Source organism: Capra hircus, chromosome 15, assembly GCF_001704415.2.
Source record: "Capra hircus breed San Clemente chromosome 15, ASM170441v1, whole genome shotgun sequence".
Classification (NCBI taxonomy): domain Eukaryota; kingdom Metazoa; phylum Chordata; class Mammalia; order Artiodactyla; family Bovidae; genus Capra; species Capra hircus.
Genome location: NC_030822.1, coordinates 30,434,525 through 30,448,331, shown reverse-complemented (window position 1 = coordinate 30,448,331; position 13,807 = coordinate 30,434,525). Strand labels below are relative to the sequence as shown.

Genomic DNA, 13,807 nt, shown 5'->3' with positions numbered 1-13,807 from the left:
AAATAAAGTCAGCCACTGTTTGCACTGTTTCCCCACCTATCTGCCGTGAAGTGATGGGACCGGATGCCATGATCTTAGTTTTCTGAATGCTGAGCTTTAAGCCAACTTTTTCACTCTCCTCTTTCACTTTCATCAAGAGGCTTTTTAGTTCTTCTTCACTTTCTGCCATAAGGGTGGTGTCATCTGCATATCTGAGGTTATTCATATTTCTCCCGGCAATCTTGATTCCAGCTTGTGCTTCCTCCAGCCCAGCGTTTCTCATGATGTACTCTGCATATAAGTTAAATAAGCAGGGTGACAATATACAGTCTTGACGTACTCCTTTTCCTATTTGGAACCAGTCTGTTGTTCCATGTCCAGTTCTAACTGTTGCTTCCTGACCTGCATACAGATTTCTCAAGAGGCAGGTCAGGTGGTCTGGTATTCCCATCTCTTTCAGAATTTTCCGCAGTATATTGTGATCCACACAGTCAAAGGCTTTGGCATAGTCAATAAAGCAGAAATAGATGTTTTTCTGGAAGTCTCTTGCTTTTTCTATGATCCAATGGATGTTGGTAATTTGATCTCTGGTTCCTCTGTCTTTTCTAAATCCAGCTTGAACATCAGGAATTTCACGGTTCACGTATTGCTGAAGCCTGGCTTGGAGAATTTTAAGCATCACTTTACTAGCGTGTGAGATGAGTGCAATTGTGCAGTAGTTTGAGCATTCTTTGGCATTGCCTTTCTTTGGAATTGGAATGAAAACTGACCTTTTCCAGTCCTGTGGCCACTGCTGACTTTTCCAAATTTGCTGGCATATTGAGTGCAGCATTTTCACAGCATCATCTTTTAGGATTTGAAATAGCTCAACTGGAAGTCCATCACCTCCACTAGCTTTGTTCATAGTGATGCTTCCTAGACATGCATTTAACAATGGATAATGATTCTCTTACACAAAATCAGGTGAGCTAGTTTCATTTGTTTATAGATCTATTTCTCCATTACACTAAGACTTAACTCAAATACAGTAAGCATGTCCTTTTTACTTTTATGAAGAATGTAACAATTCAATTCCATCACAAAGAAACAGTGTTACATGATTCCTGCTAATAACTACAAATTAATAAAAATATTTTACAGAGACTGCTTCTCTTCTTTCAGATTTTTAATATCCTAGAATGCATGCTCCTCCTTTATTACTAAAGCTTAAACTATGCTGCTTGCTGCTGCTGCTAAGTCGCTTCAGTAATGTCCAATTTTGTGCAACCCCACAGACGGCAGTCCATCAGGCTCCACTTCAGTTCAGTTCAGTCGCTCAGTCGTGTCTGACTCTTTGTGACCCCATGAATCACAGCACACCAGGCCTCCCTGTCCATTACCAATTCCCGGAATTCACTCAGACTCGGGTCCATCGAGTTGGTGATGCCATCCAGCCAACTCATCCTCTGTCGTCCCCTTCTCCTCTTGGCCCCAATCCCTCCCAGCACCAGGGTCTTTTCCAATGAGTCAACTCTTTGCATGAGGTGGCCAAAGTATTGGAGTTTTAGCTTCAAGAGCAGTCCTTCCAATGAACACCCAGGACTGATCTCCTTTAGGATGGACTGGTTGGATCTCCTCACAGTCCAAGGGACTCTCAAGAGTCTTCTCCAACACCACAGTTCAAAAGCATCAAATCTTCAGCGCTCAGCCTTTTTCACAGTCCAACTCTCACATCCATACATGACCACTGGAAAAAGCATAGGCTTGACTAGATGGACCTTTGTTGGCAAAGTAATGTCTCTGCTTTTCAATACGTTACCTAGGTTGGTCATAACTTTTCTTCCAAGGAGTAAGTGTCTTTTAATTTCATGGCTGCAATTACCATCTGCAGTGCTTTTGGAGCCCCAAAAAATTAAGTCTGACACTGTTTCCCCATCTATTTCCCATGAAGTGATGGGACCAGATGCCATGATCAAATTAACTACCTATATATACCATTTTTAAAAACTCTAGTTGTATATTTGCAAAGTTCTAGTGAAGGACAGTCAATGGGTCTACAAAGAATCAGGCACGACTTAGCAACTAAAGAACAACAAGGCCAATTAAAATGTTACTTTCAAAAAAAAAAAAAAATGTTACTTTCCATTCATTACCCATACAAATTTTTCACTTCACTTTGAAAAGGAAATATTCCAATGTTATTAAGGACATTCTCACCACCTAAGAACAGCCGCCACATGGTAGGTCTTCAATGTTAGCCAAACTACACTGTTAATAAATACTATTTGCAAAGAGACTGAATGAAGAAGCTGCACAAATATGCATTTGGTCCCTGCAGTGTTTCAATATTTATTCAGCAGTGTCACAAGTCCCCCTCCAAAAACATCTGTCATCAGACATGAACACAAAACCATCATGTTCAAGACCATGTCATCTTCTTCCACTAAAGATACTTTAAAGGTTTGCTTTTCCCTATAACCAGTCATCATAAATGGGATAGATGATACTCTATCAATTACACTCATCTTTATTAGCAGTCACTCCATTTGGGGGGGCTCTCAAATAAAAATCGATCCCTAGCCATTTGTTCTGAATGATCTACTTTAAGCTGCTAATAAACAAGAATGGATATTGTAATCATTCTGATTCTCTAGAGGTAACTCTAAAGTTTTCAGAACTTCCATGAGAAATTTTTGGTACTTAATGGTTTTAGTTATTCAATGATCCCAGATGAACAGAAGGATACAATTTATTTCTATATTCTGGCCTTTGGCTGAAAATTTAAAATGCAAACAAATATTAAAATTATATAGAACTCAGAACTTTGGGAAAGGGCACATTTAAGAGACCATCATTCTTTATCTGTGTAGATTATACAAATGTAAATTGTGAGTTAAAGAAGAAAATCTATAAATACTAGCTACTGCCACCAACAGAAACTGGCTTCTGTTGGTACATAAAGAAACAGTGATAGAGGAAAGAAAACATAGGCTTTTGGTCAGACACCAACATTCAGACTGCGTAAGGGTTCCTCTTTCTGAGTCTTGGTGACTTTTAAAGTACAAGATATAATAGTATCTTACAGTGTTTAAGAATTTAAATAAAATAATGATGTCTAGCAAATACTTAGTATTCCAAAAACTGTGGTTATCGTAAGTTAGGAGGGAAAAGATCCTCTTTTCAATCATATTTATACATGTAGCTACATCAAGCGTCTCAAATTAATACCAGAATAAGAAAATTATCATCGGTTACTATATTAGTTTCCAAGAGCTGCTGTAACAAAGTATCATAAACTAGGAGGCTTAAAAGAGAAATAGGGCTTCCCTTGTGGTCAGTGGTAAAGAATCTGCCTGCCAATACCAAAGACATAGACCAGTTTGATCCCTGGTCCAGAAAGATCCCACACAACACAGGACAACTAGCCCATGCACCATAACTACTGAGCCTGTAATCTAAAGCCCGGGACCTGCAACTATTGAAGCCCGAACGCTCTTGAGTCTGTGCTCCGCAACAAGAGAAGCCACTGCAGTGAGAAGCCCATGCATCACAACTAGAGAGGAGTCCCTACTCGCCACACTAGGGAGAGCCCAAACAACGAAGACCCAGCACAGTCAAATAAATAAATAAAAAATTTTTTAAAGAAATGTATTCCCCCAGAATTCTGCTGTCTACAAGTCTGAAACAAACATGTCAGCAGCCTTGGTTTCTTTTTGAGGCTCTAAAGGAGAATATGTTCCTTATGTACTAGCTCTCAATCAGAGCTTCCCACGTAATGTATTGCATCCCCACAGTAATACCAGGAATGAGAATACCTCAGCCTTTCAGCGAACTAAGAGAGGCATGAGGCCCTGAGATGCCAAGACTGCCACTTCTGCATTCTTTAAAAGTTTTACAACACTTTTTCTAAAAGTCATGAAACCAGTCAGGCTTATGCTATCGCAACTTGGCATTAAGTTCTGAGGTTATCACTGCACAAACGACTATGAAAATCAGGCAATACATAGTATATACTACATATACCAATATTCAATTTTAAATAGACAATCTCAGATGTAACCTATTAGTGTAACATTGTTATAAATGGATATCATCACAATTTGCCCATCAATCACCTATAAAAATCAAACTGACTAGATTCTTGACTTTAAAACTTACTAGTCCAAAACATGATTAAAAAGTTATATACACAACTTACACAGGGTGCCCACTCTTGCCACTTCTATTCAACATAATGCTGGAAGTACTAGCAAGAGCAATCAGACGTGAAAAAATAAAGAAAAGGCATCCAAATCAGAAAGGAAAAAGCAAAATTTCCTCTGTTTACAAATACATAACCCCATATGCAGAAAATGCTAAAGACTCTATTTAAAAAAAAACTATCAGAATAAATGAATTTATTAAAGTTGAAGAAAACAAAAATCAACGTACTAAAATCAGTTGTGCTTCTTTATATCAACAACCTATACAAAAAGAAAACTAAGAAAATAATCTCATTTATGATAACATCAAAAAATATTCCTATTTTAACAATGCAAAGCATGTATTGTCCTGCTATATCCACTATCCTTGTTAACAGGTTCTTTTTAAAAAAACTAAGCAGAATATACCCTATTCAAACATGATATAACACCACTCAAAGCCTAGTTCTAACCTTTTCTCTTCTCCTTCTGGGACTCCTACAATGTATAATTAGTCTGTTTGACGGTATCACAGAGTTTCTTTAGGCTCTGTTTTCTTTTCTTCAATTCTTTTTCTTTCTCATTCTCAGAGTTAATAGTTTTCCCTCCTGTCATTTTTCACTTTTTCCCTTTAAGGAGCCAGCCATTAAAGAAAAGAGAACTGTTCTACACGGTTGATGGGAATGTAAATTGGTATAGCCACTGTGAAAAACAGTATGGAGGTTCCTCAAGAAACTGAAGATAGAACTACCATATGATCCAATAATTCCACTCCTGGATCTGTATGAGGAAAAAACAAAAACACTAATTTGAAAAGATATATGCATCCCAATGTTCACAGCAGCACCATTTACAACAGCCGTGATAACATGGAAGCAACCCAAGTGCCCATCGAGGAACAACTGGGTTAAGAAGATACAAGATGCACGCGTGTGGCACATGCACTGGAATGTAACTCATCCGTAAAAAAGAATGAAACACCTCCATCTGCAGCACTGCAGACACACCTACAGAATATAATGCTGCGTGAAGCCAGCCACACGGAGAAAGAAAATCCTATGCGGTGTCACTTATATGCGGGAGCTAAAAACACAAACCAAGGTACAGGCAAAACAAAGAGAGACTTGAAGATATAGAAAACAAACTTGCAGTTACAAAAGGGAAGAGGAAAGGAGGAAGGAACAAATTAGGGGTATAAAATCAACAATCTACTATACATAAGAGAGATGAGCAATAACGATTTATTGTACAGCACAGGGAATTATACCCAATTTCTTATAATAACCTATAATGGAATATCATATGCAAGAAACTGAACCAATATACTGTATGTACACTGGGAAACTAATAAAATATTATAAATTGATTATACTTCAATGAAAAAATAAAAAGTAAGATTTAAAAGTATATCCTGCATATAAATCCTCAATTTTATGTGTGATCAGAGCTAAACAAGTTCTTAAAATTAAAACAAATAAACAAGCAAGATAATAAAACTAAATACAACAAAGTTTCTAAAAAAAAGACAAAACTTAATAGCAAATCTACATGCCAAAGAATACTAACATTTACTCATATCTACCACTGTTTCTCCTAATAGTTCTTAATACTTTAAAAATCAAACTATGTATATCAAGTATTTTGAGGAAAAAAAATTTGTCTGCTTTTCTCCCAAAATTTATTCTAATTATTGTTGCATAAGTTAAGGAGTTCAATAAGTAAAATAATTTTAAAACATAAGTATCAACATGAACACAAAATAATCCTCAACTTTTTGCCAAGATAGTTATCTTTACTGCTCTACAGGACAAGGCTAGCAAAATAGAAAACTCCAAGTATATAGTCCACTGTTTTAAATAACTTTACCAATGATTCTTTAAGAGCAATGGCCAGAAAGCTAACTGTACACAGCTAAATTAAGTTACATTTGAAACTTTTACTGTGAGGAAATTCACCAAAAAAGAACCCTGCCACACACATAGGATAGTAGGTAGTATGCCCAACTCTTCATAAATTTCTTTCTTAAAAGAATAAAATTAGCAAAAAGTTGCACTTGAGTTGTGACTGTATGATACCACAGGCTTTTTGACAGGGTGTCCGTATTTGCTCTGTGTTTGTCCTCAGACAAGGAGCCGCCCTTAAAGCCCACAAACTTTTCCTGCTCTTTCTCTCCAGCCACAGTAACCTTTTGTATCCTTCCTTCACTAGCAGCATTCTGCCAAAGACTACAGGAAGTATATTAATACACAGAACTCGCCTTTAGCAACTTCAGTTTGAGTATTCCAAATAATTTTACCAATACCTCATTGGTTAGCTAACTGTAGTTAAAAGCCAGACTAAATTTTACCCTAATACTTAATGCTGTTTAATGACTCACATTGCTTCTGTGTTTTTGGAGATTCATTTGCTCTATTTGAATAGATATGCCATACATCTATTATTTCTGGAGAATTACAAAATGCATTTCACAAACCGTGCTTAAAAATAAAACATTAATATTCTTATAGGAAACTGAAAGTAGCAAGAAACCTGAAAAAATTCAGGGCTCAAATTCCTTCAAGTGTAAATAAGGATATACAGTATTGTTTTCTTTCTTTCTTCTAACATTCCCCTAAAAATGTATTACAAGTTTAGTCTGCATGTACTTGCTGCTGCTGCTAAGTCACTTCAGTCGTGTCCAACTCTGTGAGACCCCATAGATGGCAGCCCACCAGGGTCCCCTGTCCCTGGGATTCTCCAGGCAAGAACACTGGAGTGGGTTGCATGTACTTGAGGTATTATTTTTCAAGTTGCTGTCATCTAATCAATCCCACTTGAATTCTTTTCCTTCGTATTTTTCTATTGGGACAGCTCATCTATATGATCTCTAAATCTCACAAATAATACTGAAACTTTTTGGTGCATTAATTCTTTGTGTAGATGATGCATATACCACAAGTAATAACTTCTATAAAGTAATAACTTCATTCTTTTCAATTGACTATAATGCCATATCAATTGTTTTGAAGAGAATTTTTTTTTTATTTTATTATTATTCATTTTGGCTGCACTGCACAGCCTATGGGATTTTAGTTCTCCAAACAGGAATCAAACCCTTGACAGAGTGCAGAGTCCTAACCACTGGACCACCAGGGAACTCCCTGAAGAGAATGAATTTAATACATTTAATTGGAAGTTAATATACAACCACAGAAGTTCTGTAAGTGCTAGGACTTTTTTTTTCTTCTTTTTTGGGCACTCATATCCACAGAAGCTGGAAGAGTGCTCAAAATATTTTCTCAACACATAAAAAGTGGTATATCTTTAAATAAACTAATTTTAAAATAATACTTTTATAAGAAAATTAGAGTAATTCCTTATAGAGCATAGATTCCCCATTCACCTACAGTTCAACTAAGGAAATTATCAATATTCATAAGACTTAGCTCCTAACAGAGATGAACCAAAATATTAAAATACTTAAAAGAATAGTAAATACACTGCTATAAATGGATAACCAACAAAGACCTATTGTATAGCACATGGAAAAAAGAATATTAAATATAAAAAAGAAACAAAACATAACTACCATATTTTAAAAGACTGCTTTAAAATTGGTAAAATTGATAAAGAAAACTAAAAATTCAAAGAAGTTGTTCACATAAATTATGATCCCATTTCTTTTAAATATATTTAAATAGTCTTGATTGTTTAGATGATATACCAACAACAAATAGCCAAAACTATGGAATGTCCCAGAAAGGAAGTGTCATTATCAAATATTATCCATCAGATAGTTGGCAGCATGAATGTTCCACATACTTTCAATTTAACAACTAGCAGTCTCTCTAAAGGAAATTTCCACAGCAAAAGATAAATGTTCTGATTTTCAGTGGATTTTTAAATGTGTATAAATGAAAGCTAAGAATACACCAGCTTTGACATTTTAAAAAATTTAATAATTTAAACTGAAATGTGTAAGTTAAAATTAAAACATTCTCAGATGTTTAATTTTTCTTTAATTATGCCTTGCAAATGTTTTTAACATAACAAATATTCATTTTTCTAGCATGAAAAAAAACAAACAAAAAACAGAAAAGGCATAAGATAATCTTGAAAACTGATAAATGATAAAATGCTCTACTATCACTGTTAAAGATTCAATCAGGCTAGAAAACTAGCAATATCAGTGATGTGCTCTAGTTTATCTGTCACCACAACAAACCATAAAACCTCATTAGGCTCAACATCACCTGTGCAGTATTTTTGTTAAAATTTTAACCTAAATCTAATCATGAAGAAAAAAACCTGGATTATTCGTAAAAGCTTTTTATGAGACAAGTGACCAGATAAGTAAAACAGGTGAGAGAAATCAAATGGAGCAAACTTTCAGTTACAAAATAAATGAGTCATAGGGATGAAATATACGGTTGTGAATATATATACTTGTAAAATCTATTCACTATTATTTATACTTGTAAATACTTCAAAATATTGTGAATATTATTTTCTTCCAAAATGTTCATAAACTTCTTTGTAGTAAGAAGCAACTCAGCTCCTCATCTGAAAATTCAAATGGAGTAAAAGGAGGAAAAAAGTGAGAGAGCCAAAGAAATGGAGAATGCAGGGATACCAATGCTTCTCTCCAACAACCATATCTGTCCTTAAGCCAAAGAAGGATGAGAGGATGGGGACCTTCACTTGCAAGCTTACCTGTGCATACTCTCTTTCAATAGCAGCCTTCTTCTGACTGAATGTCCTAAAAACACAAATAAAAGTAAAAATTCATTACCGAAAACATAACAATAATTTTATGCAAAGTTATCAACATACCCTCAAACACTGTTTCATAAGCTGTGTGAGGGAAGGCACAATATGTCAATGATCTATGTATCTAAGAATACCGCTGACACCATAGACTGGAGTTAACACAATCTTAGGACATTCAAATCCTAGCTCCACCACTGATTAGCTGTATGACCTTGGTCAAGTCACTTGACTTCTCTGTGCCTCAGGTTTCTATTTGGTAAAATGGGTATAGTAATAGTATCTACCTCATAGGGATAATGTAAAATTTATACAAATAAATGTAAAAAATAAATAATGTAAAAATATATAAAGTGCTCAAAATAGTGTCTAGCACAGAGTAAAAGACAGGTGTGTGCGCCTATTAGCTACTGTCATCAGTATGGCTAGTGCATAGTAGGTATGAAAATGCTTACTGAAGATAGTAACATAGAGGGAACCACAGAAAACAAGGTAAAAATCAAATTTTCATCAGCTTCTCAGCATGAAATAGTCAAATCATTTCCTTCATTCTAGTCTTTTGTAAGAGTCAAGAAAGTACAAGGGCACTACATGTTATAGTATGAGAGCCTTTTTCACACATGTATTATATTTCACAGATTTTACAGTGAACAATTTTGACAAGTTCCTCTGTCCGTGGGATTCTCCAGGCATGAATACTGGAGTTGGTTGCCATGCCCTTCTCCAAGGGATCTTCCCGACCCAGGAATTGAACCCGCATCTCTTGCATCTCCTGCATCGGCAGGTGAATTCTTTACCACTAGCACCACCAGGGAAGCCCCATTTTATGATATTATTATTCATTTTTTAAGTAATTAGCAGTATTTTCTTCTATTTTAACAGTACACGAAATAACAGTGGACCTTACAAACCACCGCTAGTGGTAAAGAATCTGCCTGCAATTTAGGAGACCCAGGTTCAATCCCTGGGTCAGGAAGATCCCCTGGAGAAGGGAATGGCTACCCATTCCAGTGTTCTTGCCTGGAGAATCCATGGACAGAGAGGATCCTGGTGGGCTGCTACAGTCCACGGGGTTGCAAAGAATCCAGCTCGACTCAGCAACCTTTCACTTTCACTTCTTACAAACCACAGGCAAGGTAGAGTCAACTAAACATGATAACATTAACAATTAACCTTAAATATACTGCGTTTAACTGGAGGAGGGCATGGCAACCCATTCCAGTATTCTTCCCTGGAGAATCCCATAGACAGAAGACCCTGGTGGGCTACAGTGCATAGGGTCACAAAGAGCTGGACGTGACTGAAGCAACTTAGCACACATGCGTGCATATTGGGTTTAAAGGCTTTTCTGTGAGGTGTCAGGTACCTGCGTTCTTAGAAACACTTCAATAAGGCAGAGATATCAAAGTGAAAAGTGAAAAATATAAAGAAAAGAGCTGGAATAGAAAAAAGGCAGTAAAACAAAACTTATTCTAATAATTATTTAAATTTACCAACATAACTATTCATCTCTTATATAAAAATAAAGGTATTTAAGATTTTGCTACATTTGTTTTGGATGAATAACTATTATTTAAATTTAAAAAGGAAGGAAATTCTGACATACACAACAACACGAATGAACTGTGAGATCTCTGAGATCATTATGCTGAGTGAAATAAATCAGTCACAAGAAGACAAATACTGTATGATATCATTTATACAAGATTTGACTTAGAGCAGTCAAAATCACATGGACACAGAGTAGACTGGTAGTTTCCAGGAGCTAAGAAGAGGGGATAAAGTAGTTATTACTTAATAAGCACAAAGTTTCAGTTTTGCAAGATGCAAAGAGTACTGAAGATGGATGGTCGTGGCAGTGGAACAAAATGAATGTACTTAACAGCACTAAACTATACACTTATAAACAGTTAAGATAGCAATTTTTTTATGGATTTTTCCATAGGGGAAATAGTGGAAACAGTGGCTAACTTTATTTTGAGGGGCTCCAAAATCACTGCAGATGGTGACTGCAGCCATGAAATTAAAAGATGCTTACCCCTTGGAAGGAAACTTATGACCAACCTAGACAGCATATTAAAAAGCAGAGACACTACTTTGCCAACAAAGGTCCATCTAGTCAAGGTTACGGTTTTTCCAGTGGTCATGTATGGATGTGAGAGATGGACTATAAAGAAAGCTGAGCACTGAAGAATTGATGCTTTTGAACTGTGGTGCTGGAGAAGACTCTTGAGAATCCCTTGGACTGCAAGAAGATCCAACCGGTCCATCCTATAGGAAATCAGTCCTGGGTGTTCATTGGAAGGACTGATGTTGAAGCTGAAGCTCCTATACTTTGGCCACCTCATGCGGACAGCTGACTCATTTGAAAAGACCCTGATGCTGGGAAAGATTGAAGGCAGGAGGAGAAGGGGATGACAGAGGATGAGATGGCTGGATGGCATCACCGACTCAATGGACATGAGTTCGGGTGGACTCCAGGAGTTGGTGATGGATAGGGAGGCCTGATGTGCTGTGGTTCATGGGGTCGCAAACGGTCAGACGTAACTGAATGACTGAACTGAACTGAACTGAAAGCAAGACAATGGAGCAAAAAATCTTCTGATAATCTTCATATAAGACGTAAAGGCATTTGTTAATAGTCAACATCAGTTTCTCATAAAATCTCTTTTAAAATATTAATGGCTGCTGTTACTAAAAGATGAACAAAAACAAGTGCCAGCAAGGACCTAGAAAACTGAAAACTCTCATACAGTGCTTATAGCAATGTAACATGGTACACCTGTTTTAGAAAACAGTCTGTTAAATGAGGAGGTCTTAGGAGGCCTCCAGATTTGCAATTGGTATCAGGAGTGAGAGTTGTCTGGGGGCTCCCTAACTCTGTAATTCATCACCAGGATAAGCAGAACACCTAAGGACATTCAATTTATTAATGGTGGTAGTAGAGATGGGACATCAAAACCATAATGATGAATATTAAAAATAAACACACCCACCACAATGGCTAAAATTAGAAAGACTGATAAGTATCAGTAAAGATAAAATGCAATGAAACTCTACATGTTGTTTGTGGGAATATAAAATGGTACAACCATTTTGAGGGAAAAGAAAAAAACATATTCTTATGTAACTAAACATCTATCTTGACAGATTTCTTATGCTAGAAATTTACCAAGCGAAATGATAGCAAATGTCCACAAAAATACTTGACAAAAATATTTACAGCACTTTTATTCACAAATAGCCCTAAACAGGAAATTATACCAGTGGGATAATAGGCCAACAAACAGTGATACATTCTTACAATGGAATAAAACTGAGCAAGAATAACAAATGAACTATAAGATGATCACATGTCTACTACTGTTAGTTAGTTGACCTCTTATTTTACAAATAACAAAGTTGAACAATAACATCAGAATATAAAAAAAATCATTCATTAGCACAGATAGCAAACCAGGGTAAGGGAACTACTACTTATTTATCAGGACACTGGTGACTCTTTCATAAAGAAAACTTTACAATTTTGTCCTGGAATATAACAGCTGTTTTTAGAGATATTATTACCAAAAATATGGCAATAGCATTAAAATGATGACATGAGAATACAAAAAAAAAGTTTATTTTGAACAAGACAAGTGGAATGAACAACTGAAGCTATACAAACCTGACAGGAAATTATTTTGCTCCTAATAAAAAATATTAATTCACCAACATTCATTGAGCATCTTCTGAATTTCAGGTATTCTACTATATATGCACTGAGTGTGTAAAAATGAATGAGACATGGACTCTGCTCTCAAGGTATTTATTAGTATAAGATAAACAAATGATGCCAAGATCCACAAATACTACAGGCACAGAGTGAAAAGTAGAAAGCATTTTTCTTTCTTATTAATTAGGTAACCTCGGGCAAGTTAATTTTCCTGATCATGTTTCAGTTTCCTATCATGAAATAGGAATAAAAAGAACATCTATCTCATATAGGATTATTGGTAAAGCACTTAGACTTGGTACACAGCAAAAACTAGAAAAGTATTTACTAAGTGAAAATATCATGCCCACAGTTTATAACTATGAAATTTAATCCAGTTAAAATATTAAATATGCAAAGCACTATCAAAAAATATATTTAAAGTACTTCTGGTCTTAAATAATAAAGTCAGAATCTCCCTTCTCCTCTCAGAAATTACCCAAAAGCAACAAACAGAATAAAAAACAAAATGCAAACATGCTCTCCAATAAAACTAGGAAACATGAAATGTAAGTGGAAGAGAGGCCTGAGGAGAGACAATTAAATTGGAGAAAGAGGGTAAACTATATAAGGCATGAGGTTACAAAACTCAAAAAGATGCAGGGAGTACATTTCTTCAACTGCACTTACTGAGGTATAAAATTTAAACCACATTCCCAACAACAAAAACAAGGGACACAGGCTGGTGGAGGAAGCTTTGCTGTTTAGTTTGAAGAAATAGAGGAGAAAGTATTAAATTAGAAATCACACAAACAATTTACACTGGCAGAAATTAGATTGCTGGTGTAGTAGGAAAAAAAAAAAATAGTGAGATAGCCTGTTCTATGTAGCCTGCAGTAGCCAATCTTCTCTGGCTGAGGAGAAATAAAATAATTCATACACTCAATCCTGGTACAATGAAAACTACTGTAAATGTCAAAGACTGTAACTACCCTAAAAAGCTGTATTCTAAAAAGTTTGGTATCCTAAAAAGTTGTACAGGAAAAACCCTCTTCATTCAAAAATAACCCCAAAGGGAGCAAGAAGAGATCTATGCAAATATAAAACTTTAAGAAGAAAAAAAGGCACAGGAAAAAGAGAGTAGCTGAGAAACATTCATGAGAAAAATGCTGCCATAGAGCAGATGCATTTTTAAAACTTAAAAAATAAACAAAAAACCCCAGTGAGG

The 13,807-nt window shown here is 35.8% G+C and overlaps 1 protein-coding gene across 2 annotated transcripts in view; it reads right to left on the bottom strand.

Annotated features, from left to right (window-relative positions):
- Window positions 1-13,807, bottom strand: part of FCHSD2 (FCH and double SH3 domains 2) — a 242,298-nt gene that overhangs the window by 196,472 nt on the left and 32,019 nt on the right. For both annotated transcript variants that reach the window (XM_018059383.1, XM_018059382.1), the window contains exon 3: window positions 8,832-8,877. In XM_018059383.1, the coding sequence (XP_017914872.1) occupies window positions 8,832-8,877 (46 nt within the window). The remainder of the gene's footprint in view (window positions 1-8,831; window positions 8,878-13,807) is intronic.